General features: G+C 40.8%; 8 protein-coding genes and 1 long non-coding RNA gene across 13 annotated transcripts; 4 read left to right on the top strand and 5 right to left on the bottom strand.

The window, feature by feature from the left end:
- Positions 1 to 101: 101 nt before the first annotated feature.
- LOC108126964 (probable trafficking protein particle complex subunit 13 homolog) lies at positions 102 to 1,808 on the top strand. Its single transcript, XM_017243763.3, has 5 exons — positions 102 to 261; positions 320 to 707; positions 778 to 1,090; positions 1,150 to 1,278; positions 1,332 to 1,808. Exons 1-5 carry the CDS (start codon positions 219 to 221, stop codon positions 1,773 to 1,775), a joined length of 1,317 nt encoding a protein of 438 aa, XP_017099252.1. The 5' UTR covers positions 102 to 218; the 3' UTR covers positions 1,776 to 1,808.
- Positions 1,809 to 1,909: 101 nt separating this feature from the next.
- Positions 1,910 to 2,995, top strand: LOC108126965 (probable transcriptional regulatory protein MYPU_6240). Its single transcript, XM_017243764.3, has 4 exons — positions 1,910 to 2,424; positions 2,483 to 2,657; positions 2,711 to 2,806; positions 2,862 to 2,995. Exons 1-4 carry the CDS (start codon positions 1,991 to 1,993, stop codon positions 2,964 to 2,966), a joined length of 810 nt encoding a protein of 269 aa, XP_017099253.2. The 5' UTR covers positions 1,910 to 1,990; the 3' UTR covers positions 2,967 to 2,995.
- A 215-nt stretch (positions 2,996 to 3,210) lies between these two features.
- Positions 3,211 to 4,635, top strand: Mulk (acylglycerol kinase-like protein Mulk). Its single transcript, XM_017243305.3, has 3 exons — positions 3,211 to 3,378; positions 3,441 to 3,561; positions 3,619 to 4,635. Exons 1-3 carry the CDS (start codon positions 3,281 to 3,283, stop codon positions 4,624 to 4,626), a joined length of 1,227 nt encoding a protein of 408 aa, XP_017098794.2. The 5' UTR covers positions 3,211 to 3,280; the 3' UTR covers positions 4,627 to 4,635.
- trk (trunk) lies at positions 4,635 to 5,406 on the bottom strand. Its single transcript, XM_017243307.3, has one exon. The coding sequence runs from the start codon at positions 5,346 to 5,348 to the stop codon at positions 4,671 to 4,673; it is 678 nt and encodes a 225-aa protein (XP_017098796.2). The 5' UTR covers positions 5,349 to 5,406; the 3' UTR covers positions 4,635 to 4,670.
- A 259-nt stretch (positions 5,407 to 5,665) lies between these two features.
- Positions 5,666 to 11,973, bottom strand: Utx (Utx histone demethylase). Of its 3 annotated transcripts, none has more exons than XM_017243809.3 (15): positions 11,808 to 11,973; positions 11,405 to 11,745; positions 11,039 to 11,150; positions 9,473 to 9,648; positions 9,286 to 9,414; positions 8,848 to 9,073; positions 8,606 to 8,786; positions 8,284 to 8,541; positions 8,087 to 8,225; positions 7,310 to 8,022; positions 7,114 to 7,253; positions 6,631 to 7,050; positions 6,364 to 6,573; positions 6,018 to 6,144; positions 5,666 to 5,952 (listed from the first exon to the last, which is right to left on the bottom strand). In XM_017243809.3, exons 1-15 carry the CDS (start codon positions 11,855 to 11,857, stop codon positions 5,758 to 5,760), a joined length of 3,417 nt encoding a protein of 1,138 aa, XP_017099298.2. In that variant the 5' UTR covers positions 11,858 to 11,973; the 3' UTR covers positions 5,666 to 5,757. The 3 variants fall into 3 exon arrangements, with proteins under 3 accessions (XP_017099298.2, XP_017099300.2, XP_017099303.1); XM_017243811.3 differs by having other exon boundaries at positions 7,114 to 7,238; XM_017243814.3 differs by lacking the exons at positions 11,039 to 11,150; positions 11,405 to 11,745; positions 11,808 to 11,973 and adding an exon at positions 10,603 to 10,754.
- Positions 11,974 to 12,209: 236 nt separating this feature from the next.
- Positions 12,210 to 13,245, bottom strand: LOC108126833 (uncharacterized). The gene is made up of 3 exons (XM_070277251.1): positions 12,733 to 13,245; positions 12,449 to 12,674; positions 12,210 to 12,378 (listed from the first exon to the last, which is right to left on the bottom strand). Exons 1-3 carry the CDS (start codon positions 13,189 to 13,191, stop codon positions 12,245 to 12,247), a joined length of 819 nt encoding a protein of 272 aa, XP_070133352.1. The 5' UTR covers positions 13,192 to 13,245; the 3' UTR covers positions 12,210 to 12,244.
- A 641-nt stretch (positions 13,246 to 13,886) lies between these two features.
- Ufd4 (ubiquitin fusion-degradation 4-like) lies at positions 13,887 to 24,015 on the bottom strand. Of its 2 annotated transcripts, XM_017243559.3 has the most exons (8): positions 23,870 to 24,015; positions 22,705 to 22,740; positions 22,382 to 22,521; positions 20,627 to 22,307; positions 20,331 to 20,556; positions 20,057 to 20,275; positions 14,428 to 19,996; positions 13,887 to 14,227 (listed from the first exon to the last, which is right to left on the bottom strand). In XM_017243559.3, the coding sequence occupies exons 3-8, from the start codon at positions 22,519 to 22,521 to the stop codon at positions 13,945 to 13,947; spliced, it is 8,118 nt and encodes a 2,705-aa protein (XP_017099048.2). In that variant the 5' UTR covers positions 22,705 to 22,740; positions 23,870 to 24,015; the 3' UTR covers positions 13,887 to 13,944. The 2 variants fall into 2 exon arrangements, with proteins under 2 accessions (XP_017099048.2, XP_070133437.1); XM_070277336.1 differs by lacking the exons at positions 22,705 to 22,740; positions 23,870 to 24,015 and having other exon boundaries at positions 22,382 to 22,584.
- Positions 24,016 to 24,196: 181 nt separating this feature from the next.
- Hand (heart- and neural crest derivatives-expressed protein) lies at positions 24,197 to 26,420 on the bottom strand. Of its 2 annotated transcripts, XM_017243353.3 has the most exons (5): positions 26,213 to 26,420; positions 26,055 to 26,098; positions 25,902 to 25,991; positions 25,651 to 25,806; positions 24,197 to 24,358 (listed from the first exon to the last, which is right to left on the bottom strand). In XM_017243353.3, exons 1-5 carry the CDS (start codon positions 26,301 to 26,303, stop codon positions 24,278 to 24,280), a joined length of 462 nt encoding a protein of 153 aa, XP_017098842.2. In that variant the 5' UTR covers positions 26,304 to 26,420; the 3' UTR covers positions 24,197 to 24,277. The 2 variants fall into 2 exon arrangements, with proteins under 2 accessions (XP_017098842.2, XP_017098841.2); XM_017243352.3 differs by having other exon boundaries at positions 25,902 to 26,098.
- LOC138925841 (uncharacterized) lies at positions 24,371 to 25,783 on the top strand. The gene is made up of 3 exons (XR_011442077.1): positions 24,371 to 24,516; positions 24,819 to 25,430; positions 25,669 to 25,783. It is a non-coding gene; the product is annotated as an uncharacterized lncRNA (long non-coding RNA).
- Positions 26,421 to 26,871: the final 451 nt, after the last annotated feature.

Genomic DNA, 26,871 nt, shown 5'->3' with positions numbered 1-26,871 from the left:
ACGCGTTTATGAATTTTCTAATAAAATAGTAAAAGTTGGTGTGAATAGACGTTCTGGTATATTTTTAGTATTTTATTGCGACTGCTGTGGTATATTTTGGGAGGGTTCGGCAACAAAAGATTTGGTCGCTCTGATGTAAACACAACAATTACTCGCATAAATAGATTTTATGCTGATTTGTTTTTCTTTTTCAAGCGTGACTTAAAGCTTTGTGCGATATGGAAATGGTAGACCCAGATGCACATTTGGTGGCCTTAAAAGGTATAAAAAAATTAAATGAAATCGGAAGACTTACGGACCTTTTCTGCCCACTTTTTAGTTATGCGCCTTATGCGGCCCACTTTAGTGGGTCTTGGGCCGATGGTTACCTGTGAGCCCACGGATCTGGTCCAACGATTTAACTACACCCAAGAGAGCGACGGCATTACAGGGGCTGGTGCGGAAACCTTGGCAGCAGGTCAAGTTCTGCTTTTGCCTCAATCCTTTGGGAGCATATACTTGGGGGAAACATTCTCGAGCTACATTTGTGTCCACAACACCACAACGCATCCGGTGGAATGTGTCACCGTTAAGGCCGATCTACAATCTAACACTTCACGCATCAACTTATCGCTCCACGAGCATGTGAAGTCGCCGGTGGTACTGGCTCCTGGAGGCACAATTGATGACGTTATTCGTTACGAAGTCAAGGAAATCGGAACACACATGTACGTAAAGGATTTCCGTTAAAACTCAATTGTTAATAATAATCTCATTGCCGAAATTAAATACTACTAGACTTGTATGTGAAGTGAATTACACAACTCCGGCTGGCTTTGCCCAATCATTGAGAAAGTTCTTCAAGTTCCAAGTCCTTAAACCATTGGATGTAAAAACAAAGTTCTACAATGCTGAAATCGACGAAATATATTTAGAAGCCCAAATTCAGAACGTTACCACCAGTCCTTTCTGTCTTGAAAAGGTAGAGTTGGACAGTTCCGAGGACTATTCTGTGACTCCGCTGAACACACTGCCTAATGGGGAGTCTGTTTTTACAGTGAAACACATGTTACAGCCCAACAATAGCTGTCAATTCCTTTACTGCATCAAGGTAAGTTAATTTAAAGTTCGGAAAAGATGAAAATAAATATCATTCTTCTTTTTGATCAGCCCAAAGCAGATATTGCGAAGGATATAGACACCCTGCGCCAATTCAATAACGTTGGCAAACTGGACATCGTGTGGCGGTCGAATCTTGGTGAAAAAGGCAGACTCCAGACAAGTCAGCTGCAACGATTGGTAAGAGCTTACAGAACTATAATATTTATATAGTTAATTCCTTGCTTTTATAGCCTTTTGAATGCAAAACTCTACGATTGGAAGTTATCGATGCAAAGAATACCATTAAAATCGGCACAGTGTTTACCTTTAAGTGTAGGGTAACGAACACATCCGAACAAGCAATGAAACTAAATGTTCGGATGGTCTCCAAATATTCCCCTGATAGTCAATACTCAGGGTGTGCCGATTTTATGCTGAATTTGCTAAAAAGTGGCGAAAGTGCAGAGTTTCCACTGTCTATATCTCCATCAAAGTTGGGTCTTATTAAGGTTTCTCCGTTGATATTGACGAATACCCTACAAAATGAACAGTATACCATTGAGAATGTGGTCGATGTGTTTGTAGTAACATCGGATTATAACAACGACCCTACAACTCTTCAAAATAAGTTAATTCGTTATGAAAGTGCTGCAAACTGTTTGACGCAAAAACAAGTGCAATTGCAAGTTGTGTAAAATTTTGTGTAAATAAATGTATATGTTATATAAAAACGTTATTTTATTTGTAAATGCTGCATATCTTTTTATTTTTAAATATTTAAATTATTTAGTTCATTTTTAAATTACTCAACGTTCAAAATAATACCTACAAAAGTAATATGGTATTTTTCAAGAACCTTCATATCGGTCACATCAGTTTAATGTTTTGATCACAACACATTATACCGGAGATGTTACGAAATGCTTGCTTATTTTCCACGCAATTGGCAAAATGCGGTTTTCAAACAAACTTCTCCATTCGAGGCATGGCGGGCCATTCAAAATGGGCCAACATTAAACATACAAAAGCCCTGAAGGATGGAGCAAGGGCCACTCTTTTCGCAAGACTTTCGAGGGCTATCCGCATGGCCATTCAGGAAGGAAACTCCGCAGATCCTGCGATAAACTCCCTACTGAGGACCGAAATTGATCGGGCTTTGAAACAGAACATGCCTAGCGGTACAATACAAAACACGTTAGCCAAATTCAAAACTAGTAAGGTTCAACTAAAGAAGTGCCGGTTTGACATTCGTTACAAAAGAAACGTATACTTGATATGTGTTCTTTATACGGATAATTTTTCTGGAGTTAAGATGGATGCGACGGCGATGATAAAGAAATCTGGGTAATTTGACATTCATAAAATGATTGTTATCAAGTTATAAAGCAGATTAATTCATCAGAGGTGAATTCATGGATGTTGGCCACCTGTTCGAGGATTTTGGTTTAATACAGGCCAAGTTTGATACCTCGAAGCTCGTTGACGGATCCAGTCTGGAAGATAAAGCCACTAATGATGCAATTGAGTTGGGTGCGGAAGAGATTGAAGTTGTTGACAACCAACAAGGAGTAGTAAATGTAAATAATAATTGCATTTTTTTATTCTATATTAACCTGGCTTTGTTTCTTAGTTTTTATGTAGTCCCATTGTGTTAAATAGTTTAGCAAATAGCTTATCTAAAGTTGGATATAACATCGACAGTAGTGAACACATCTACTCTCCATTGGTAAGAACTAATAGTGTGTTGTGTATTAATTTATTAATATTTTGTGATTTCACAGAATCCAGTGCAATTGTCAGCAGAAGAACAAAAAGCCTACGATGTCTTCATAGAGAAACTAAGAAATATTCCAGGTTTAGAAGATATTTATGACAATGTTGAATAATTTTTTACTCTAAAAAAATATACTGCTGTTATAAAAAAATTTATTTAAAAAAAATGTTTCATTTTACTATAAAATGGGTTAAAAATAATAAATATATATCATTTTAAAAACAAAAACAAATTTTAATTAGAAGTTTAAAAAATTTTAATATTTTAAAATCTTAATAGAATACCGCACTTAAGTTTTTGTTCCATTCCGAATGTTCCACACTCGACCTAATCTCCACCGTATGCTTAAAGCTTACATAAAACTCTCGGGTACCCCTAACCAAATGAGCTCTCAAAATCACTGGTCGAAATCAACACATTAAAATTATGAATTATTTGAAAGTAATTAGAAATAATTGGAAAAAATGTACATTCGGAGCAGTTGCCTCGGCGTATGGCTTTCATTCGCTGAAAACGCACATTGAGTATGCATTCAGATATCAATGGAAAAGTATGAAATATAAACAACTAACCTCTTTCCCTTCAGAATTGAGAATCATATGAGAGCGTTCGCCACAGATGTTCAGGTAAATTGTCAATCCGACCGGCTGAAGAAGGTGCTTGTGGTCATGAATCCCGTGGCGAACAAAAAGAAGTCGGAGAAGTTCGTAAGTAGCTGACATTCAGTTGACCAAGATCCTATTGTCCTATGTGTAGCTTTTCAGTTTAAAAACTACTGTGAGCCGATTCTGCACTTAGCCGGGTATTCAGTGGAGGTGCTCCGGACCAACCAAATCGGACATGCCAAGTCCTATATCGAGGAGATGGCGACACTGCCAGATGCCATTGTCGTGGCTGGAGGAGATGGAACGTCGTCGGAGGTTGTGACTGGCCTGATGCGTCGCCGCGGTAATTTGTGTCCAATCACCATTCTGCCATTGGGACGCACGGTTCAGTCAGCATCCAAGCACTTTAATATCCTCGGGGTGAAGGACTTCGAATACGTCAAATCCCTTTGCCAAGCGCTGGAACCCATGCTCAAGGACAAGTGCAAATACCAAAGTGTGATCCGATTCGATGTTATTAACGAGGAGGAGGGTGCCGACAACCATTTAAAGCCCATCTTTGGCCTCAATGGCTTCTCGTGGGGCTTGCTGGAGAATATCGAGTCTACGAAGGATAAGTATTGGTACTTTGGACCACTTCGTCATTATGCTTCCGCCGTCTCGAGATCGTTTGCGGATAACTTGAGTCTGAAGACTGAATATGTCTACACCCCTCCCTGTCCAGGCTGTGTTGATTGCATTTCCGAGCAGCGTGAGGAAACCGTAGCTCCGTCGGGCTTGTTCACCAGAAACATTTTCAAGTACAAAAAGAACTCGACGGGACCGGCGAAGGTCCTAGTCAAGAATGAGAACTGCAGCAACCGAATTCAAGGTAGCATTGAGGCTAATCAGATTAACATCAACTGCACGCAGAACGAAGACAACTTTTCGGAGCTGGAGAGCCAGTTTATAAGTTCCCTGAAGCCGGGCTGGGAGTTCATTAAGAAAATACCGGAAATCACAGATAGTAACGTTTTGCCGAACTTTGTTTTAAAGAGCCGAACAATCCAACTCTATCCGACCGGCGAACTGGCGGCAGATACGTTTTATTCCATTGATGGGGAGGAGTATGATGCTAGACCCATTAAGGTATCTGTTATTCCCAATGCTATTAAAGTTTTTTGTTGAAATTTTAAATGTGTATATTAATTGATTTTGATTAAATGGCGCTATCAATATAGCATGACACATTCACAGCAAAAGTTAACTGCTATTTCCTCCCAAATCCATAGCTGCGTATAATCATTCTTAAATTTCTCAGCGGTGATCAAAATCAATTTATCGTTTATTCGAATGCATGAGCCAGTTTTACGGCGCAGAACTTTTATTGTAAATGATTTTGGCTTGCAATTAAAGTGATCGTACCAACATTTTTTGGCAATACACTCGATGGAACGGATATAGCGTGGAAAGTAATTTAAGCCTAAGTCAATCCAGTTGATCTTCGATGAGCACTCCCAGGGACGTTGCTTGAATCCATCGATTCGCGAATGGCTCATCCGATCCATGAAGACGCTTCTAGTGCGTACACTCTTGCTCTTCGGAGATTCCTTTTTACCCACCAGCGCAAAGTGATTCGTTTCCCAGGCGGCGAAATCGCTGATGGAAATAACATCGCTGTCAGCGTAGAACGGCAACTCGTACGATGATCGCTTGTAGCCCAGCTGGTAGCTTTTCTCCTCGGGCTCACCTGGCGGATCGATGCTCATGTAACGGGGATTGAAGGCCTGACCCAGAATTTTACTCAAAGATTGGGTGGAGAGCTCCGCGCAGTAGTCGGTCTCCTCTTGTGCCGATCCAGCGGCTGCGTATAATGTTATGCAAACAGCCAGCCATTTGAGTTCTTTCATATTTGGAGTTGTTTTTGCAAACACATTTCCGATTAAAACTATGGTTGCCCTGGCCGTGTAATTGTTTCTATCGTTTATCCTCAAAATAATCGCTTTGTATTATGTGGGTAGAGTTAAACCTCTTTAAATATTTTAAAGAAATTTTAATATGAGAAAAAAAGGACCTCTAAAAATTAAACAGCAAATAAACTTAGGTTTGGGTACTCGAGATATGTGTGATCTTAATTAGTATTATTATTTTATCGTCAGCTCTAAAAGCTTTATGAGAACAACACCCACCAAGTTTTCAATTGTCAGCTGTTTGTGTAATCCGTTAGTTTTTCTTCATAACACGTACATATAAGATAATATGTCGTAAAATATACATTTATTAAATCTGAGTTATTAAAAATGATTCATTGTATTACAACTATTGAGTGTATGCTAGTCCTTGGGTTCTGTGCAAAGTAAATGAATCGTACACGCGCTGCAGCTCCGACAGCCGGTACTCCTCTAGGCAAACAATGCCCTGGAGAGATGGCGACAATTTCAGTGCGCATGATAGACAATGAACCACGTGCCGCTTCTCTTGCTCTTTAATAAACAGCACATTAAAGACTTCAACCTGCAAGTACCAAAGGACGATGGTTTCAAATATATTGGTTTAACAAAGATTATGAATAAACTCACCTCACATTGACCGCAATAATGCGATGCCTCGTTCTTCCCACGACCATTAAAGCGTATTTCCACCCCCTTTGATTTCACATACTCTTGTATATGCAAGACATTTTTTAAAGTTTGCAACAAGCACATTCTAAAAAAGATAATACAAATAAAATATTATATTTGTTTTAAAGTTAAAAAAAAACAAGAAAGGAAAGCTAACTTCGGGCGGATCCGAAGTTGATACACCCTTGCGGTTAAGATTGGATATTGTACGCTGACTATATCATCCCGAATCCTGATCCTATTCTCAAGTGGAGTACCTTAATAGATTTCTGGATCGATTCTTTACCAGAAGAAAATTACTTACTTGATTAGTTCAAAAAGTTTTGTGTCAGAAACTTTGATATTTCTAGCCAGGTTCCAACTTAAATGAACCATGGGCACAATACTTTTGAAGGCTTGCAATTTATTCCATTCATATCGTTCAATAGCAAGTGAATATTGACGAGCTGTTAATGGTCCGACATTCCAGGCAATATTATTACACCATCCAACTGATTGTACCCAATGGACACACCTAGAGTACGTAAAATCGTTAAGAGAATGAGATCAAACTGACTTGATTTCCACTTACCCTGCATTGACCCAGACTAAGTCTCCTGGTTTTTGTATAAATCTATAAACTGGAATATTCTCCTTGTATAAATCTTCCAAAACAGGCCACCACGAGCCGTGCAAATAGCTAATGTTGTTTTTCTCACAAAGATTGTGAACACCGCCCCAGTAGGCATCGGGCACGGCAAACCACTCGCAATCTCCTGGTCCGATATTAATATTAATTGAGCAAAAATTATTGTTTTCTTGGTGACCAGGTGTTCTGCTTCCGGGCACTTTCATATATAATTGAACGGTGTTCATGCCCAAAATGACATGCCCCACATGGGAAAGCATATTGGCAGCTGAAATAACTCGAGCAAAAGCTGGCAGTTTTTGTAGCTCTGTTAATTGTGGCTTCCATTTCCGCTCATCTGAGAGATCAACATTTGTCCCGAATCTATAAAGGAAAAGCCGATTAGTTTCTGGGAGTAGGTTGCCTCTTTTACATATTTTTACGAACCTTAACATTTTACTATTAATTTTATGTTTCTTACGCTTAAGAACAATGTTCGAATTAGATACAGAGTCCTTTGAATCGGAGTCTGACATCGCTTGAGAGCCCGGAAACCCTTTATCACTTTCATCCTGTGGTAAAATAGGCTATACAATAAAGTAAATTGTACAAAAGTTTCTAGTCACTATAATGTGAACATTACCTTAAGGCTGTCCTGAAAACTGGACGCTTGATATTGGGCATATTTGGCAATCGTTGTGTGAGACCTATGGGATATGCAGGCCCATACTCGCTTCCCTTGCGATGTATCCCAGTTTTCATCGGGCGATTGATGAACTTGAGTGCGAACCTCAACACTGTGGTCCGGATTGGCTTCTACCAGCGTTTTGGTGGAGAAGAGGCCGAGATCTAACTTCAGAGCGCCTGCCAATCCGCGCACAACCGCTATCGGATGTTTCAGACAGAACTCTTGTAACTGCGGGCTGAATGCGTTTTTCTTATTTTCTAAATGAACAGAGGGCGTGGGCGGCAGGAGCTGATCCCTCGTGAGTTTCTGCGGTGGGCAGTCGGGCGGAGATGGTGGGGGTGCATTTACTTGTAAAACCGTACAGTGTACTGGCGGTTCGTCGACAGGCAACAGTTTCACAGCAGCCATCAGCTGCTTTGAATCCATTTGTATTTTAAAAGTGGTCGAAAATTCGGAGTCGGGGCTACCATTATATTCATTGTGTTTTGAGTCTTCACTTAAATTACTACCGATTGCGTCTTGGCTTAACCGCTCTAGCTTAATATTCTCGTTTTGTTTGTAAATATCATTCGAGATGTCATCGAATGTGTCCACAACACTTTGTTCTGAAACCTTGTTACCTTCGGGCATTGCATTTAAATTACGCTGACCTAATGTCTCTGAAATATCTATATTTAATATTGTAAAAAGATGATTAGTTTACTATTTTCGTTAATTATGGTTAGAACATACTCAGTAAATTTTGATTCAGCTGTGACGTCTGAATGTTTTGTTGAATTAGTTCTTGTTGAATTGGGCTATCTTCCTTAATACGTTTTGCAGGTATAGGGCTTTGGCTGAGTTGGCTGTGCGGGTAAGGAGGTGGTGGTCCCTTTAAATAGTAAAAAATGTAAAGTATTTGAAACAATTAAGTTATAAAGAGCAACTACCTGTATTGGACTTTGTTTAATTTGTCTTGGCAGCATCTGTGCTGTTTGCTGTTGGCGTGAGTTCATTTCTAATGATATAGGCAGATTCCAAGCTTCTTCGATGGAACACAGTTGGCGTCGTTTGGAAGTAATACTTGGCAGTGGTGCTTGGCTGAGCTGAACCTCCAGAAATTTAATTCGCTGCGATAGACCTTTGGATAGCCCAATTGGGTCTTTTTTCATGCGAATAACTTGTTTCTTCCGAAATAATGAAGTCTTCTATAGGGAGAGCATAGAGTTACATTTTCAAATAGGCAAATTCAGGTGTTAGGAATCGTTTTACCTGGAATGATATTTGTTTAGTTGCATTCAAATAGCAAGCATAGGCATCTCGTAATTGACCACAGCTCTCATAAAGGATTCCCAAGTTCGTCCACGCAGCTTTATGGTCCTTATCTAATTGAACAGCACATATGTAGGCTTGGAGCGCATCCGTTGGTTGATTTTGTTGCTGATATAAAACGCTTAAAGATCAAATTGTATTATTATAAGAATAGTTATTACATAAAAGTGTATTAAGCTTACCCGATCGAACACCACGTATCGGCGTTCCCTTCGCTCTTTTCAACAGAATTGCGGTATGCTAAGAACGCATCATGAACCTTATTTATGCCAGCAAAACACCTTCCAAGTAAATATAATGATTGTCCACTCTTTGGATCGGCTTCGATTGATTTTTGGAGAAAGCTCAGTGCACTTGCCTCACGTTCTTTTTTTTCGCCTAGGCATTCTACGCAATGGTACATCCATCCTGAAACAAAAATATCATTATATTAAAAGGGGTTTCAGTTTCCTTGCAGTTGTTGGCTTGCCCTTTTGCCAACAGCATCATTGCAAACAAGGGATGAAATTACATTTTTTTTTTTATCCCGGCTGCAACAAAAGCATTGAATGCAATACAAACTTGCGAATGGGGATTTTAATTCCAACTGAAAGCTTATACAGGGCTTATGTATAGCTTACCTAATTGTCTGTAAACATCTGCTTTGAGTTCGAGCGAGATATTTTTTTCGGTTAATAGAAATTCATAGCCATCCTTGGCGGCCTTGTGTTTGTTTTGAACTTCGTACAGATGTGCGATTTGAAATTTGACTAAAATATAAAAAGTTTTTTAATAAAATATAATTATTTTTGCTTTTATAACACTTACCCTGAAGCTCTGAATATGTCGATGGGTTTGTATAAAGCAGGGCCAGTTGTAAATGTTTAAGGGCGATATGAAATTCCCCGCAATGTTTTAGCATAAGACCTAATCGTAAGTGAACTTCATTCGCACAGGTAAAGTTGGGACTCAAGTACAAAAGCTCCTGAAATGATTTGATGGCCCTGTAAAGAATTCACAATATTATTTAGTTTTAAAATTATTTTTTGTATAGATATCAATTGTGTGTCTATATCCTATACGGTATTTTATATATGGTTAATAAAAACATACATAGTAAAAGAATATGTTTTTTTTTTATTTAGCGCTCAATTATCTTAAAAATATATATATTTTTTTAATTTTTAAATTTAAATTTTTATAAAATATGGACACACTTTTGAATTTGTAATTTGAAAAATTATATGGACACATTCTGCAATCCATGTCAACGGTATTTACATATGTAAGTAGACACATACACACACACATACGTAAAAGTGCTTGCAGTCACGTACACACGTTCTTAAAATTATACATAAGCCGCATACACATTACATGCCGTCGATTGAAGCATATATATTGCTAAGAACTTTCATATTTTAAACTATTATTTGTTGCTTTCTCTCAAAAGAATTAATCGAGTTTAAAAATAGGAGTTTAGAAAGAGACAGACATGTCTGCATGCACTTCAGACGGTTTCTTACAAATAATTTTGTTTGTTGAATAAAAAAGACAATTAAACTGTCTGTGGTGGTAATTTATTGATTATTCGCGGCAGACGAAGGGGGATCCGACAAAATTAGTTAATAATACAAAGAAGTGCACAATTTAACCACTAAATTCACATAACGATTAACGGGGGCAATTTACTACATTCTGTACATGCATATGTACATACGTACGTTTAATACACATGTAATGGGATAATACATGTATTTCTTTTCAATATGCATTGAGAACAAAGGATATTTGAATTCTTTATAACCAAATAAAACATGCCCTTTTATTTTGCACCACCATGCTAATTTTGTTATAGATTAAGTCTTTACGGAGTTTACAGCATCCATTTGTAAATAATTAAATGACCAAAACGAAAGCGATAAAACAAGTATTTATAACAGTCATCAGTGACATACTTTTCGTAAATAGAATTTGGTTAAACCTTCCAGTCTTAATTTTAACTACTATTTTTTTATTTTACATTTACTAATAATGGCAGTGTTGTTTGGAGTTGGATCTATTTAGTAAACAATTTGTATCAATAAAGTAGCGATGGGCAAGTTTCGATAAATTTGGCATACGAACAAGTGGGAATGAAACAAATATCGGATCTTGGTTGTCTCCACTGCAGTTGCTTTTCCCTTGATTAGGTTTATGTATTAAATAACTAAGTAACAATTTATTAAACAAAGTGAATAAAAAAAAATTATACTATAGGGAGGGGATGTTATAATTTAAAGTCAATCTCGAAATATTTGCACTGGCTGTGCACCTCATTATTAACAGCCTATGCAGGTCTTATCACTTATATCAAAAAAACTAATCAAATCTTTTCTATTAAAATAAACTTACCATTTAAAACATCGAAGCTTGAAGTAAGCAACTCCAATTCCATAAATAAAGGCATGGTTTGTCCAGTAATTTTTTTCTCGAAAACGTAAATACTTTTGGTATGCGGAAAGCGCTGAAATTAACGTTTAAAAAGATTAGTAAGTTCTTTAAGAACATATAGTCGCACTATTAGAAACAAATTTAATTCTTCTTATGATTGTATGTTAGTAAACGTTTTTTTCAACTGGCGTCTATATCCCTTAGCCCAATAGGAGTTTCCTAGGTAACTACAGTACTTAGATAAGAACAAATGCAATCTAGTAGATACATACGTATCTAAATGGTTTCAATACAATAATTATTAATAAATTCCTATGAAAAAAATACCTTCAGAGTATTCGCCAAGTAGAAGATGAAAGTGGCCAAGCTTGCAAAGGGCGTTTACGTATTGTTCCTCCTGGCCTTTATCATCATTGAACAACTTTATGTCTTTTGAATCTCCATCGTTCACCTTAGAATCTTCACTATTCGCTGCCAATATGGTATCCACAGGTTCTTCCTTTGGGGGATCGCAGTTTGGTAGCACATTTTTAGGTTCGTACTTTTTAATGACTCCATTCACTTGGCCATTGGAAATAAAGGTTTGCAAGTATGCGATAGTTTGTTGAACTAAATTTCTTAATTCTGCATGTTTGGGGTTTGATAAATCGAGGAATCCATAATACCGACTGAAATGTGAGCGAAGTTGTTAGATTGTTTTTAATTAAAAGCCGCCAGGCATTTTATTTACCTATCCAGTTCACGGACCAGGCAGTCGTCCTCAAAGGAAGCCTGACCCATGTCTAATTAGCTTCACTTTTCTTTAAAAACTTTCCACCTTTAGGGTGAGCTAAAGAAATAGCGCAGTTTTAAAAATATTTGTCTTTTTTATTTATATTTTGGTTTAGGGATGGTAATTTCGCGATAACTGTTAGAGATGGGCACTAAGTCACGATATCTTGTCACGGTTTTTGTGGTCACTGCTTTGAATTTAGATGGAAACATGACAAAATGGACAATCTTATATATTTAAGCAAAACCTTTTATTTTATTTTAGTTTTTAAATATATACTTTGTATTTATTTAGCGCGTTATAAATATAGCAGAATAAAAATAAGATGGAAAAACTTTGTTTGCTTTAAAAAAATTAAAAATTAAAAATTATTAAAATTTGTTTACACAAAAATATTAGGTAAATAAATGTTTAACAAAAAAGTACTGTAAATTAAAGATAAGAACAAGTTTCCAAAAAGTTATATTGTTTGTAATTTGGTCTGATGAGTTTCGATAATATCCAGCTTCCGTTTCTATGTTTTCATTCACTGTAAAAAAGTAAATGTTTTTAATAAATATTAAATTATTACGTAAATTATAATAAAAAAGATAACTCACTTAGGTCTGTGCTTTTCTTCTGACGATAAGGAAGAGATATACTGAAATTGTCGCTCTGCATGTCAGAAAGCTCGGCATCTTGCAGAATTCCGTATATCCAATTAAGGTAGGGAGAGATTAATAGAATCTTGTTTCGGAGTCCATTGCTGTTATCGGGTGACACAATTCCAACTAAATTGCTTTCTTGAACTATTCCATATCCAGGATACACCTCTATATCAGAATCCTTAAAAAAATACACAAATTGAATTATAAATTATTGGATAAACTAGAGGAGTGCTCACCAAAGACTCTACTCCATGTTCGACTGCAAACTCTCGAGTTACATCAAAGTCCGACAGAAGGATCCACTCCAAATCCTCGCGATCTGACAGCGGAAGTTGCCCATTTAAAATCAGCAGTGCAATATCGTGCTCCAAGGTGGACTTATTAAATTGAGGATAGACGGCTGTATCACTGACAAGGTATATTAAGTCCTCAAAGTCTTTCCCCTTCACAGATACAGCTAGATCTGCAGGATTAAGCAGATCCCTGGACGATAATGATCCATTACCACTTCCGCTTAATAAACACGATGCTGCTGTTAATATCACGTGGCTTTGAATAATATTGCCAAAACATTTCCGATCTAAAAGACCTCCGGCACTACTCCTTTTATAGAGAAAAACCTGGTAAGACGGTTCGGAATTTGCATTTTGAATGCCCGCAAAAGAACACAAAACAAGAAGAGCTAACGAGAGCATACTTTCTTCTGATACGTAGAGAACGTTCTGCTGATTCTGCTGGGGAACCTTGACTGTCTTCACGGCTGCTTTACATTAAGATTAAAATAGTAAACCTGAGATGCACAGTAAATACTATATCTTATCTTTCGAAATAATTTACACAAGTACAGAAAAGTGCGCGTTCCCATGGATAAATTTTCCTATTCTGAGAACACCAAAACAAATTTTGACGACAACACGTTATTTAAATAAATTGGAATTTTAATACATATGTATACGATCTAGAGATACTAAGTTACTAATACCAAGACAGTCCTTAGAGATTGTCGAAATATAGTAGCTTATTTAACTTTTTTTACTGTGTCTTATAAACGTGTGCATACTTTTAAATGGGAGCACACTGAACAAAAAAAATTACAAATAATAAATGAACTAACAGGCATTGAGATAATACTCTTACTAACTAAAAATTGTGTATAAAAAACAAGAATAAAATTTGCCAAAAGAATAGCTAATTTATTGTATGCTTGTGAGAAAAGTATGGGCTTTGTTTATATAGTAACCCATATATTTTGTTGTATACTTATTATTGAAACAATGGAACCGACAATATTGGTTACCTATTTTAAAAATCTTAACTAATATAAAAAATATAGAGTTTAAACAGTTTTCGTATTTACAGATTCGCTTAAGACGTGCTAAAAGAGTAGGTGTTTTAAATAACAAAAGGCTCAAATTTTATTAACTTGAATATTGAGTACAATAAATTTTTTAATTTAAGTGAAACCCCTTTTCTTTAGTTGCTGTTAACAGGCGTTCCTTCATTATTTCTTCAGTTGGATAGTCTGGAAGCTTTAAATAGTGGACACAGGTGTTCACCGATGGATAGCTTCCGACGCCAGCATCCACTTTCCGAACGACTGTCAGTCTGGGATGTAAGTTGGCGAGTCCTCCCGGCGGTAAGCTACTGCAGCCAGTTGTGAATTGCAGGAAAGCCTTTCTCTCGTCTCCCGTCATGCTTAATAAAACGTTAACAAAGCGTAGAAAACCGGGGCTGAAAATTAATATAATTTTTATATCATTTATAAATTATAAATTCATTAAGGAAATGTTTGTGTGGAACCCTAACAAAATCGTTCCTTATCTTAGGAGAAGTTAAGATACAGAAGATTAAGCCCCCTCGTTGGCAACCGCAAAATTATATTTAAAATAAAAAACAATAAATAAAGTATTTAAATAAATAAGTATACATACCTGTCTTTGTTATAGCCAAGTTTTGGTTCTGTATAGGATATAATGTCTTCTCGGCTCCAATGCGGGAACTGCTCGCCACAAATCATCATGCGGGCTTCTGCGGGCGTAAATGCTGCCAGTTTCTTGAGGGGGAATACTTCGTTGAACCCATCACTGAATGCTTTCATCTGTTGAGCAATTCCGTCTTGCAAAATGAAATTCATAAGCAATTCACAATATGCTTCTAGGTTGTTTATATCAACGTTGACGGCTGATCCGTTCGGCATCAGCTCGGCCTGGGTGTAGCCATAAACAGAGGAGCTCGGCAGATACGTGAACGTAAGGGCCAGGTCCTCCAGCGATACCTCCAATCCATTCTGAGTTCGGAGCTTAAGCTCGTTGATTAGTTCCTGTTTCTTTTCGGCGCTCAAGCTGTCGTCGAAGTCGATAGACTGTTTGCGCATCAATAGATTCTGCAGCTCGTGCAGGAATTGGTAACGAGTTGGGTCGATCTCCTTCAGGTTTTCCAACGACAGAATCCCTCCGAATATATTCGACTTATTACAATCAGTTCTCAGTAGCTTAGTGCAGGTGTCCAGCAGGTCTGATTCTTCCGACACCACAGAGAGATCGCCATTTCGTCTATCCGAAATAACTTTTTGGAGATTACGTGAGAAAACTTTGTTGTGGCAGAGCAACTGGAGAAACGATGTCGACAAGGGTATGTCCACTAGGCGCATATCTTGCAGGACTTTCGCAACAAAAACGCCAAAGAACCAGAAGTACTTCAGTACCTTTTCGCAAACTTCGGTATTCTGTGGCAGGGGAGCGGGGAAGAGTCCGTGTTCCCTGCGGTTCACGTAGTACCCGACGGGCTTTGAACTTCCTTCAACCGGCTCCTCGGGGCTTTCCGCGTCCTCGCCCAGTTGATCGTCGCACAGCCACATACACAGGTCGGATCGTTGGATCTCGGCAGCTACGAGGGCATAGAACTCCAGGGTAGGCCCCAAGCCAGTGCCTTCTTCGTCCAAGAACTCCACCTCGAGTACAGACTTCCTGTTGCAGTGCGTCTTCATAACCTGCATGGCCCATTTCAGCAAATCATCATTTCGTGGTACCTTAACACGCTCGTGCTTTAGCCGCCCGATGCGGAAGTCGTGGTCATCCCGGCGTGGGCTCATGATGGGCACCCGTTGCCTCTCCAGCGTCACGTCCCGCTGCGACTGCAAGCAGACAATGCTGCGCGACGCTCCAAACGAGGTGCAGTTGAAGTACAGCTGACGAGTCTCGAAGGGAAAGAGGAACGGGCAGGACTGGTTCAGGTTTTCGCACCAGTTGGGCAGGGCGTTGCTGGAGAGAACCAATGGATCTTGAATCTGCTGCTGCAGCTTGTTGGTTATCTTCTTGCTGATGAAGAGATCTTCGGATAAAAGTGGACCAGGATGGTCCTTGCCGTCTAAGTCGATTTCGCTTTGATTGAGGGCATTGATCTGAGTAAGCAGCTCGAGCACATCGTCGACGGAGCACAGGTTGTTGTCCGCCAGGTTGAATCCAATGTGCATCGGGGAGTTGGGGGACAAGGTCGAGGCACCGCTCTTCGAAGACACATCCGGAGTTTGAGGGAAGTCCTCGGGCTCCTGGGCCTCAGGCGATACTTCCCGGTACACAATTGTGTATGTGGGCTCCCATATTTTCCGGAACTTGTCCACTTTGTTCAACTGGCTGCACTGGAGCAGTTCCTGGACGGCTCTGAATATGGTCCAGTCCGTGTTGTTCAAATCGATTTCGACTTCGGGCGTACCTCCGATTCCGGGTCCGCGCAATTTCAGGCCCAGCAACGGCTGCTCGATAGTCTCATGTCCGCTCTGCTGAGGTTTCGGCAGCTCCACTCCTATAGCTGGAATTTCCAGATCAGACGTTTGGTTGACATTTGTGCGGCCGGGTCGCGGGTCGAATGCAGGTATCAGTGCCGAAAACTGTCTCTTGAGGACAAACTCGTCGTCCCACGACTTCCGCTTGGTCACTCCAACCAGCCTGTTCTCCAGGGCCTCGTCGTCCATGAAGGTGAGGAGGTTCCGGGAAACCATCACTTGCAGCAGAGTATTTCCCACCTCCTCATACTCATCCTCGTTCTCCTCCTCGTCGTTGTCCTCGTCGATGTCGTCCTCATCGTCCAGATCTCCCAGCATCGCCGGTGCCCTGCAGCTCTCCAAAAAGTCCTCCAAAGAGACCTGCTCGCTGTCGCTTGATGTCGAGGTTAAGCTCATAGTCAAGGTATGGTTAATGGTCGATGCGGACTGTTGGCCGGCTGAGGTGTTTGTTGGATTCGAGGGAGTGATGTTTTCGCTGTTATTGGAGGATAAACTAGGGTAGCTTTGGGCGGTGCTAAGCAACCCAGAATGGAAGTTGCTCGACAGCGCCAGCTTGACCAAACTGGTCACAGAGTGTCCGAGGAACGAGCCCGACGGGTTCTGGTCGCCATGCTCATTCACATTCACATCAGCGTTCATGATCTGGTTCTCCTGTATGTTGGTGCCTTGGGAGGTGCGACGGCGAGCAATCGCCGCAAATGTCTCCAGCAATCCGGTGTGAGTGGCCACCTCCGAGGTGGACGGCACCTCCGATGCCGAAGTCGTGGTCAAATTGGGAACGCTTATGCTCATCTGGCTCGGAACAGAGACACTCTCGCCCGAAATCTGTTGGTCTTTGATGTCCACAATGGACAGAACCGCATTCGGCTGCTGTGCTGGCTTCAATGTAACACTGGACTTCTTAGTATTCTTTCCCGGGTAGTCCTCACCGGGGGCTATGATCTGTTTCTCATTTGCGTTTTCGGGATTCGCTGCTCCTGGGGCCTTAGGATGCTTTTTAAGGCTTGTGGCTGGGTTTGTGCTCGGCAAGGGGAAGGTGTCTGTGGCTAAGATATTGTTGGAATTGTTTCGGATCATATCCACACCGTCGCGCATTTTATCGATCATTTCCAGGGCCTCGGTCGAGAGTTGGGTGACTTGCTGGCAGGCAGCAGCACTCGATGACCGTAGATTGGCCAGCAACTCCTTCGACGTCTTGTTCACCGAGTTGTTTGCGTTCATCTTGTTGTTCTCCTCAATATTCGATATGTTCTTGATATCGCTCTCCCGCGGCGAAGCACCCTGGGCATCGGCCATGGCCAAGCTCTGTCCAGCAGCCACGGTGGTCTCCTTGCTGGACGACGAAATGCCTCCGCAAATATTCTCTTTGGACAGTTCCGCCAACGAGAGGTTCTCGGAAATGGTGGCCAGGTCGGAGACAATACTAGAGTTGATGGCTGGCATCGAGTTGTTGATGGCAGACAAGTCTGATATGTGCTCCAAGTCGCGACTCAATGGCGAGGGGCCACTTATGTTGTCCTTATGCATTTGGCTGCTCCCAGACTCCTTGTGCTTGTTCCGAATCTCCCTCGAGGACGATGAGTTCATAGCCAGTTGGTTTGAGATTATCTGGGTCTTGGCCGAGGCGAACACGTTCTCGGCAATCGTCTCAACGGCCTGCTTCCAAGCGAGGTTGTCCGCCGAAACGGTCTGGTTGGAGGCCCCCTCAGAGTTCTGGGTCTTTTCAGTCGCTTCGGGCAGCGATGGCGTCGAGCTCGATTTGCGCGACGTTAGGGTATTGGATTTGTCTCCCACCTTGGCCGTGGTACTAGTCGGCCCAATCGATGTGGGATTTCCCTCGAATATGGACAGATACTCGCAGTCTGCCAGCTTCAAGTCGTATTTGCCATCCGCTCCCATTCGATAGGAGTTCCTCACGCCATGGTCCCACTTCACATCGATCCAGCCGTTGTGAATTTCCCCTGTGATGGTTCCTTCGCCGCATCCGTCCTGATCCTCCCAGCGCCAGTCCACGCCCCGTATCACCTTGGCCCCGGTGGTCATGTGCTTCAGCTGAGCTCGAATCTGCCGTCTCTCGCGTCGTATCTTCGCTTCCGCTTCCTTCACGCTCTTGCCAATGTCATCAGCCACTCCAACAATGCGTCCATAGATCTCGAATCCACTCAGACTCAAGTAGTGGGTCTGCCCGGAAGCGTTGCGGCCGTTCTGCTGGATCCTAATGTGACGATATCGGAGCGAGTCGTCCTGCGGACAACTGATGGGCCAAGTGGCGGTGCTGCCGGGCTCAACAAGGCTCTTGTCGTCCACATGGGTGCTGAGAGTGGTCCAGACAATACCGTCCTTGGAGCCTTGAAGTAACCAATTCCTTAGAGCCGACCTTGCATAGCCACGGGCATGACGCAGTGTATAGGCAGTGGGAATAATGTATACCCCCAAGTCGATGGCGAACCAAGCCTTCTTGTTATCCTTCGTGTGGCAATTCAGTGAGACACTGTCGCGCGACAAAATGTCCTCGAGCTTGCCGTACGGCAATGTCTTGCCCTCGGAGCTCGTTACTTGCACAAGTCCGTACTGGGCTGGATTGACCCAATCGCAGGTTTTCGCATTGGAGCCAATGTAGAAAATCAATCCTTCTTCGTCGAAATCGAACGAATGCGAAAACACAGTGCCCGGCTTGTGGTCTCGTATTTTTTTCAAGTAAAAGTAGGTGGAACGATCCAAGTCGTACCACTGCTTGGCCACCATTTTCAGAAGGTACTTGGAAAGCTGGGCCACTGTTGCCAATGGTTCCATCTTCAGGGTCCTACCCGAGCGGTCGAACAAGGTGCTCTCGCACTCGGCACGCTCCAAACGGAAACGCAGTCGCTTTTGTAGGATCTGCAGGCTGTAGCCAGTGCACGGCGTGTCGTACAAATAGATCGGCAGCTTCTCGGTGCTCTCCAGAACCGAAACAAGTTTCTGTATAAGAATACTAGCAGTACTCTTTGTCCTGGGCTTATTCGTTGCCGATTCGCCATTATCCTCCAGTATGCACTTTCTGAAAACGGCAACTCGTTGCTTCTGCATTTTGTTTCGCTTGCCGCGTGGGGAATTACTTTCCCAGGGATTGACCGACAAAACTGCCACCAGGGCTTGTACCAGGCCCGATGAGTGCATCTCGTAGGCGCTGACGACGCCGTCTTCGTGAATAAGTTGCGAAAGCTTGGTCAGTGCGCTGGCCAGGGTGGTGTCCCAGCCACCATTAGGAGCCAGGTTCTGTTCCTCAAAGGACATCTCGATTTGCTTCACGATATCCGTTAGCACGGTGACGGCTCCCCGTGGAATGGTCTGAGCCGATTTGAAGTACTTGTTGTATATTTCACGCGACAGGTTGCGCACCTGGAACTTCTGGCCCTCCGTTTTGGACTTGTTGCGCTTCTTCTTCGCCGTAGACCATCCAGAGGCGAAATCTGGCCCAAGAACGGTTTCGGCCGTAAAGGTGTGCTTCGTACCCCTGTTGCTCTCAAAAATGAAGCCAGGAAGATCATCCTGCAGGACTGTCACCTGATGGCCCTCTGTGTTGTGAATTTGCAGCTGATTGGTTTTGTGGGACTGGAGGACCCAGTTTCCAACAACTAATCGTAGAGCACTAGCAGTGGGCAAAATGGGCTGCGACACAATTCCGGTTATTACGCAGGATCGAGCCCGCATTAGTTTTTCCAAAAACTCTCCTCGATTTTCTGCAATGAAAAATTATACCCTTAAATATATATTCTAAGAGGGAAATGGGATTATCTTACCGGAACTGTCATTGCCATTTTCTGGGCTTCCACTCGAATACATCGTGGCTAGTTTTCCATCGATGATGAAACGGAACCATCCGTTAGATCCGTTGGAGAGCTCGAGTGCCACTGAATCTGACCAGACATAAAGGCAATCGCGTCCCCGGCAAATGCTCCACTCACGCCAATGGTAGGGCTTTCCTTGCAGTATTTCCTTTGCGTCCTCCATGGCATCATCTAAACGAAAACTTTCAGAAACAATTCGAAAAGCAAAGATTTTTATATCCTATACCTGAAGTAGATCTGGGAGCGACCACAGCACTGGTCGAAGATCTTATTGTAGGAGATGACTCATCCTGGCTACCTTGGGCATACACCTCTTCAGCATCAGTGTCCATCAGAGCTTGGACCTTTGCAAACACTCCCAGCCTGGCAAAATGGTCCAGGAATTCCTCTTGTGTCTTACACATGATTTCCTCGATTATGTTTAAAACAATTAAATGACCATCGTCATCGTCCTGGAAATAAATTACAGAATTTAAACATTTTGAAAAGCAAGTCTATGTTTGGGGGTCTCTGTGTATGTACCTCATTGTCCAGGACACTGGCGACTACCTCGATAAGCAAGTTGCCGCCGTTGTGGGCCGATGTTGAGGCAGCATCTTCGCTGTAACCGGATTCACTCAGACTCTGGAGCACCGTGGGATACGCGTACTGTACGATCTTTTTGATTAAAGCCAGACTGGCTCGCCGCACGCTCCCCAGCATGGAGCCCAGGAACGTACGACAGAATATGGGCAAGAGCAGTTTTAAATAAATGGGCGCCATTTCAGGATCCCCTCGGGGCTCCATCAAGGTGTACTTTTTGCCATCCTTGTTAAGCAGCGAGTGATCTGGGGACATCCACTCCCCCGGCGACTGCAGAATGGCTGCCACTTCCCTATGCCCATCGTCGAGCCGTTCGCGTGCCTTGTCCAATGGTGTTTTGCCATCCTCATCCCGAAGATCCGGGTAGGCTCCGAACTTGAGAAGGATCTTTGCAATGGCCGGACGACCAAAGCAGGCGGCATAATGCAGCGACGAGCTGCGCTGGCCCTTATTAACATCGGCACCCTTCTCGCACAGATACTCTACCATTTCCAGAGTACCAAACGCCGAGGCCCAGTTGAGAAGAGTTTGGCCCACGTCGTCCATGCAGTTGACGTCAATTCCGCCAGTTTCAATGGCCTCCCGCAAAGCCTCGGAGTCTTTGGAGCGAATGCAATCGATAAGCTGACGATGCGTCCTATCGGTGTTGGTGTTGTTGCGCCTGGGGCGTGGCGCCAGCTGTCCTTGATTGGGATTGCTGCTTCCGCGGTTCAGGGCTTGTCGACCCTCGAAGAGTAGCAACAGCAGGAGATCCGCAAATCGCATGCAATCCAACACACACCGCTCGTCGCCCTGCAAAGCTCGTTCAATGGCGTCGGCCAACTGCGATCGCAAAATGTCGTTGGTGATCGATGGAGAGCCGCGGCACAATGTGGACAACAGCGAAATGGTGGTGGATATTGATTGCGGGGATGCAGCTGCTTCAGATGTCTTCACTTTGTTGGCGTTGGTAGCGGCTGCCGCTCCAGCCAAGTTCTCGTTTGTTGCGTCACCGGGCAAGCTGGTGTTCGCCGACGTGTGGGCGTTCCCTCCTACACTTCTCAGCCGATTCAATAGTTCAGTGGTCAAGCCGTACTCAGCCAGCGGGGCTGGGTCCACCCACTTTCGCGTGAAACGATCCGCCACGGAGGCAAAACACTTGAGCGCCCCATCAGACACCATTGTGTCCTCGTGCTGTAGCAGAGTGCTCAAGCTCTCGACGCAGTTCTGGATGCAGGGGGTGTTTGGCTCCACTTTGGTGCACAGGCGCGATACCACCGACATCGACGAGTGCAAGGTGTCCTTGTGCACCTGCGATCCACAGTCGCGAATGAATTTCAGGACGCAGTTGAGGCCGCCACCCTCGAAGACGGCACCTGCCTCCCGGGTGCAAATAAGCTCCAATACCTTGATACATTGCTCGGCCAAGTCGCGGGAGGTTCGCGACGATAGGTCCGTAACCACCAAGTGATTGCAAATAGCCTTAATGGCACCGTCGATCGAAACAATCCGCCTGGTGCACTCGGCCGACACGTCCAGGTAATAGGTAATCGCTCGCGCCGTAACCTCGAGCACATTTTCGGGGGCAAACTCATCCAGGAATATCTTGCACAGTGCTGGCAAAAAAGTGCGAGGAGGACAACTATAGGCGAGAGAAGAAACAGAAAGAGGTGGTGAACAAAGGCGAAGGAAAATTGACGTGTCACTTGGGGGTACCTTTCGAAGCACCGATCTACATTATCAGACATCAAGAGCAGCATGCACAGCTGCTCCAGTGCAATCAATTGCATGTCTCTCTCGTCTCCTTGTCCCATGGACAACCATTCCAACAGCGTCTCGGGGTCGACATCGCCCATCTGTAATGTAAACCAGAAAATTTTGAATATAGTTTTTTAAGCTAAGAGCTATAATAAATTTTACGTAATGACAACTAAAACACAAAATTCAAAAAAAGCTAATAATAATGTTATATATAAGCTCTGTTTATAATAAATATTATGACTAAATTTTCTTAAAAATTTCGAATATTTTTCACTTACCGCAAATCAAAGTTGATTACAGTCCCTTATCTAAAACTGAAAAGAAAATTAAAATTTATAATTTAATATTATTTATTAATATTTAGATAAAAAAAAAACTTAAATTTTTTACTCAATTTCCCAGGCCATGAAACAAAAGCCAAGGCCGTTGGATAAACTTAAAAACTGACTTACGGTTGCTAGGCACTTTGCTGCCAACAAACAAACACTCATTGGTTTACTCAAACTAGTAAATGGATACCGTTTTGTGCCAATTCAATAATTTATCCAATACATAAAGAGAACTTGTTTTCTTATCAGAAATAGGCTCATGTAATTTAGATGGGATTTTATTTCGTTTGTGAGGGAGTTGGTCTGAAAAACCTATCGTTTTACCATTCGGGTCTTTTTGAGAAGCATGTATGTATGTATTATTTCTTAAAGTTTCCTATAAGATTATAATTTACCATATATATGTACATACGTACATATTTGCTGCGTAAAATTTATTTGAGAAAATAAAACGTGGAACAAATTCTGATGTGGGCTCCACGTAAACTGCGTTTTATTTCAATTTAGTTTGTGGATTTTTATACTTTCTTTCTAATTAAGTCTTACCTCGAACCCCAATGTAACTTCAGTTTTCGTTTATCCAATAATACTTAAGAAATTAATAAAATCACAAAACATACATACATGTATATTCTATTGTTTTTTTTTAACAACAAATTTTCCAATAAGGTTTTCAAATGAGAGGCACCTGCTGAAAGTGATGGTTAGTCTTTTTACTCTTCTGGCTTTTCATTAAACTATAGGGTGTGTAGCTAATATGCATTACACATTATTGACAACAAACGAACTAAAATTCCTGCTGATGTGCGTAAGATGACACCTACACTTTTTCTTATCAGCTGTGTATGTATGCATATTATATGTGCATATATGTATGCCTGGCGTGTAAGTCTCATAAATCGCATTAAATTGCTTCCATAAGCAGGCCTAACTACTTCACAGTTATGTAAAATCGAAACTAACGTTAATAATGGTCAAAGACAAAGTATGTATGTGTAAATTTCACAATATACCAACACACAAAAACATGTGTAATTGTCATTTATTTAGTCACACGAAACAATGTCTTCCTAGGCCATGAATGCTGGCCAAGTTTTGGGCCACAGCTTAGTACCTTTTTAGCATTATATTTTCGGTGTAGCCAATGGGTGCAGTAATCTTCACTTGTAACCAATTTAATTCAGTTTTGTAACAATTTTCAATGCTTGCACTATTTTTCTTCTTTTCACTAGAGGTGGCGGAATGGCGATAGGCGCACGGATGGCGCCTATCGATAACCGAACACCCACATAGCTACCGCCCTCTGTCGGCCGGAGGAAAACCTATAAACTACAAACGAACATATGGCTGATAAGAAAGATATCGGTTTACGAATTTTTCAAATTAAAACGCTTCTAAGCTTCTAGAACATAATAAAATTAAAATAAATATTTTTCTTCGTTATTTTATCGTATTTTTATTGATTATTATACATAGTTCATTAATTAAGAAACATTGGTAGAATTTAGTTCGGTATGGAATATTAATTTTGTTCTGGAATAAGCTCCGAAGCCCAAACATCTTGTGGCCAACCTGTACGGCCTTTAGTCGATAAGGGGACATTCTGAAAGGAGAAATGGTTAAAGTTTACAAATATTTAGAAGCAATTAGTTGGCATTGATTCATTCGAATGGCCTAACCCATACACAAATTTCGTTTGTGTAAATTTTTTTTGTTTAGAACTAGTACCCACAAATAGAGAACTAAGAAGTAAACAAAAAGGTAACACGTGCACGGAAGTACTTTACACTTTTAAAGAGTATTTAGAAATGAAGATCAAGACTTTTTTAAATTTTACGTTGTTTAAAAACCATAGGAAATGTAGGAAAACCTATAGATAAACCCCTGAAATCTTCATTTGATACTTTGTTTAAAAAAATACGTGCTTTCTGAAATCAAAAAAATGAAAGAAAACATTTTTTTCGAATGTTGTTTCTATAACTTTATAAATAAAATCATCCTGCTGATCTAAAATTGTTTTATGATTCAATGTCTCAATTATACTCTTGGCATTTCTTTCCCAGGCAAGTGTTCTTCAAAAGCACTTGATTATTCAAACCCTTAATGGATTATATATTTTTGATGCAGCACTTGGGCACTTTTGTTCTTGCGCCTGGCATTACATTCGTATCTTCCACCAGACCAGATTGCCCTATTAAGCTAATGGTTCACGGCCCACCCCCTTTAAATGGTGGGAAAGCATGGATTATCAATTACTGCTGCAAGTGTCTGCGGTTTAGCACTCCCTAAATGGCAAAATAAAAACAATATTACCAACGGTCAACTGTCGATTTCCAAAATTGGCTTACATGAAGTTGTACTTTAATTAGGAAATACCCGAAGGGAAGCAGGAGAACTTAATGATTTCTGTTTCCGATGCATCCGAATAAACAAATATAAATGTTCTCTTTTAAAGTCAAGTGCTATTCTTTTTTTTTTGTAAACAATCGTTTGAGAAATACACCCCAAGTTGAGTTGAAAAAATATATATTCAAAAATGCCTTTCAAATCCAAAATAGTATAGCAAAATTACGGGATTTCCAATTGAAATCTAATTGATTACGAAATTTTATTTACATAAATATTAACTAAATGGTGTAGCAAACAAAACGCCCCCAATACGAGTATATATAGAGGTATCATCTGCTTATCTTTATTTTTAAATAGCATCAACAAAACCATAGAGCTGCATTTTCATTCCAAAATAAAAGTACATATAACTTTATGAAAACTGTAGCCATTTCTTTCTTTTTTTGCAAAAATTACAACCGACGGCATTTATGTATAAAATTGAATTACCCGACGGAAACTTTTTTTAAGATACATATTTTTAAGTTATATTATTTGTTTTCTTACTTGCATTTCTGATTTCAGGCATTGTTTCTTTTCGCTACACAATTTTCTGCTTAATGGCTTAAGCTCGGCTCGGAAGCCTCCTTTGGGATCCTGATCGCCATCAAGGACATTCACCAAATAGTTGATGTACAAGATTGCCAGTTTTAGGGTTTTTATCTACCAAAAAATAACAAAATATAGCATCATTTGCATAGTCCTTCTTAGACTTCTATAAAAAACAATTGGAATTTGTTATATTTTGGTGAAATTACCTTTGAGAGTTTAGTATCTGTGGGAACGTTGGGAATCTTTTCTCGAAGATAGGAAAATGCATTGTTTATACTTTGTGTTCGTCTTCTTTCCTTTTTGTTTGCAGTGTTTCTTTTTTTAATAGTTCGTATATTTGAGGTTGGCAAATAACTAACCTGATTTGTATTAAAAATATGATGTTGTACCGGACTCTCAGAGGCTGAAATAAATTGGAATTCAATTTAATTTCTAATTTAAGAAGTCTATAAAAGAATTATAAATATATTCACTGTAGTTTTTTCTACTTTCTTTGTCACTTTTTTTTTTAAATTACGTTTTAAGTCAAAGATGGAAGATCCATTATACACCGAGTTATAATACATTGTTGAATACTCGCGTCCCACAAAACTAGAATTTTTCGACATTTTTAAAGCTATAATTTTATTATTTAAAAACGATTTTCGCGACTAGAATTACACATTTTCGCAGCTAAGAATAATGATAAGATTTTCTTTGCTGTCTGGGAAGTAACTGAATAACTTTTCCGACCGTTGAGTGAGTTTCTGTATGCCACTGCCAGCATATCCTCCCCCAATATTAACCAATCGCAGACGTTGTATTCCATTATCTGTTTCCACCAATAGTGGGCATTGAAAGTATGCACAGACACGCTCATAAAAATAATGTTTTTTTTTGGTTATTCAAAATAAAATAAGCCTCAAGGATGAAAGAGGAAGTACATTTGTATGATTTGGGCATATATTCTCTTTATTTTTATTTCTTCTGCATCTGTTTGGTTCTAATATCATGCACATTGTTGTGTAGAAGAATCAACACTCTTTGTTACATATGCGATGCGTATACACACATTGTAAATATGTTTATAATTTAATGGTAGGAATATCTTTTTTCTCAATTTAAACGAAAAGTTAATCAGTTCCATTCAGTACTTCTAACGATGTGTATCTTGTTCCCATAAATATTCGAGTTTAA

This window comes from Drosophila bipectinata, chromosome 2L (genome assembly GCF_030179905.1).
Source record: "Drosophila bipectinata strain 14024-0381.07 chromosome 2L, DbipHiC1v2, whole genome shotgun sequence".
NCBI classification, from domain to species: domain Eukaryota; kingdom Metazoa; phylum Arthropoda; class Insecta; order Diptera; family Drosophilidae; genus Drosophila; species Drosophila bipectinata.
The sequence above is the reverse complement of the archived record's forward strand: the minus strand, read 5'-3'. Positions and strand labels throughout refer to the sequence as shown.

What these genes read in the sequence shown, in the direction of transcription:
- LOC108126964 (XM_017243763.3), top strand. Translation starts at nt 219, where the DNA reads ATGGAAATGGTAGACCCAGATGCACATTTGGTGGCCTTAAAAG. An exon ending in ACATTTGGTGGCCTTAAAAG is followed by an intron (nt 262 to 319) that starts GTATAAAAAAAT and finishes CCCACTTTTTAG; the next exon opens with TTATGCGCCTTATGCGGCCC. An exon ending in CAAGTCAGCTGCAACGATTG is followed by an intron (nt 1,279 to 1,331) that starts GTAAGAGCTTAC and finishes TTGCTTTTATAG; the next exon opens with CCTTTTGAATGCAAAACTCT.
- LOC108126965 (XM_017243764.3), top strand. Translation starts at nt 1,991, where the DNA reads ATGTTACGAAATGCTTGCTTATTTTCCACGCAATTGGCAAAATGCGGT. An exon ending in GCGATGATAAAGAAATCTGG is followed by an intron (nt 2,425 to 2,482) that starts GTAATTTGACAT and finishes TTAATTCATCAG; the next exon opens with AGGTGAATTCATGGATGTTG. An exon ending in ACCAACAAGGAGTAGTAAAT is followed by an intron (nt 2,658 to 2,710) that starts GTAAATAATAAT and finishes TTTGTTTCTTAG; the next exon opens with TTTTTATGTAGTCCCATTGT.
- Mulk (XM_017243305.3), top strand. Translation starts at nt 3,281, where the DNA reads ATGAATTATTTGAAAGTAATTAGAAATAATTGGAAAAAATGTACATTC. An exon ending in TCGCTGAAAACGCACATTGA is followed by an intron (nt 3,379 to 3,440) that starts GTATGCATTCAG and finishes CTTTCCCTTCAG; the next exon opens with AATTGAGAATCATATGAGAG. An exon ending in AAAAGAAGTCGGAGAAGTTC is followed by an intron (nt 3,562 to 3,618) that starts GTAAGTAGCTGA and finishes GTAGCTTTTCAG; the next exon opens with TTTAAAAACTACTGTGAGCC.
- trk (XM_017243307.3), bottom strand. Translation starts at nt 5,348, where the DNA reads ATGAAAGAACTCAAATGGCTGGCTGTTTGCATAACATTATACGCAGCC.
- Utx (XM_017243809.3), bottom strand. Translation starts at nt 11,857, where the DNA reads ATGGGTCAGGCTTCCTTTGAGGACGACTGCCTGGTCCGTGAACTGGAT. An exon ending in AAGCTTCGATGTTTTAAATG is followed by an intron (nt 9,649 to 11,038) that starts GTAAGTTTATTT and finishes AATTCTTTACAG; the next exon opens with GGCCATCAAATCATTTCAGG. An exon ending in GATACGTGGTGTTCGATCGG is followed by an intron (nt 8,787 to 8,847) that starts GTAAGCTTAATA and finishes TTGATCTTTAAG; the next exon opens with CGTTTTATATCAGCAACAAA.
- LOC108126833 (XM_070277251.1), bottom strand. Translation starts at nt 13,191, where the DNA reads ATGCTCTCGTTAGCTCTTCTTGTTTTGTGTTCTTTTGCGGGCATTCAA. An exon ending in AACATGGAGTAGAGTCTTTG is followed by an intron (nt 12,675 to 12,732) that starts GTGAGCACTCCT and finishes TATTTTTTTAAG; the next exon opens with GATTCTGATATAGAGGTGTA. An exon ending in GAAGAAAAGCACAGACCTAA is followed by an intron (nt 12,379 to 12,448) that starts GTGAGTTATCTT and finishes ACTTTTTTACAG; the next exon opens with TGAATGAAAACATAGAAACG.
- Ufd4 (XM_017243559.3), bottom strand. Translation starts at nt 22,521, where the DNA reads ATGGGCGATGTCGACCCCGAGACGCTGTTGGAATGGTTGTCCATGGGA. An exon ending in GTAGATCGGTGCTTCGAAAG is followed by an intron (nt 22,308 to 22,381) that starts GTACCCCCAAGT and finishes TCTCGCCTATAG; the next exon opens with TTGTCCTCCTCGCACTTTTT. An exon ending in AAATGGCAATGACAGTTCCG is followed by an intron (nt 19,997 to 20,056) that starts GTAAGATAATCC and finishes TTTTCATTGCAG; the next exon opens with AAAATCGAGGAGAGTTTTTG.
- Hand (XM_017243352.3), bottom strand. Translation starts at nt 26,303, where the DNA reads ATGTCGAAAAATTCTAGTTTTGTGGGACGCGAGTATTCAACAATGTAT. An exon ending in TTCCATCTTTGACTTAAAAC is followed by an intron (nt 26,099 to 26,212) that starts GTAATTTAAAAA and finishes AATTTATTTCAG; the next exon opens with CCTCTGAGAGTCCGGTACAA. An exon ending in CAGATACTAAACTCTCAAAG is followed by an intron (nt 25,807 to 25,901) that starts GTAATTTCACCA and finishes ATTTTTTGGTAG; the next exon opens with ATAAAAACCCTAAAACTGGC.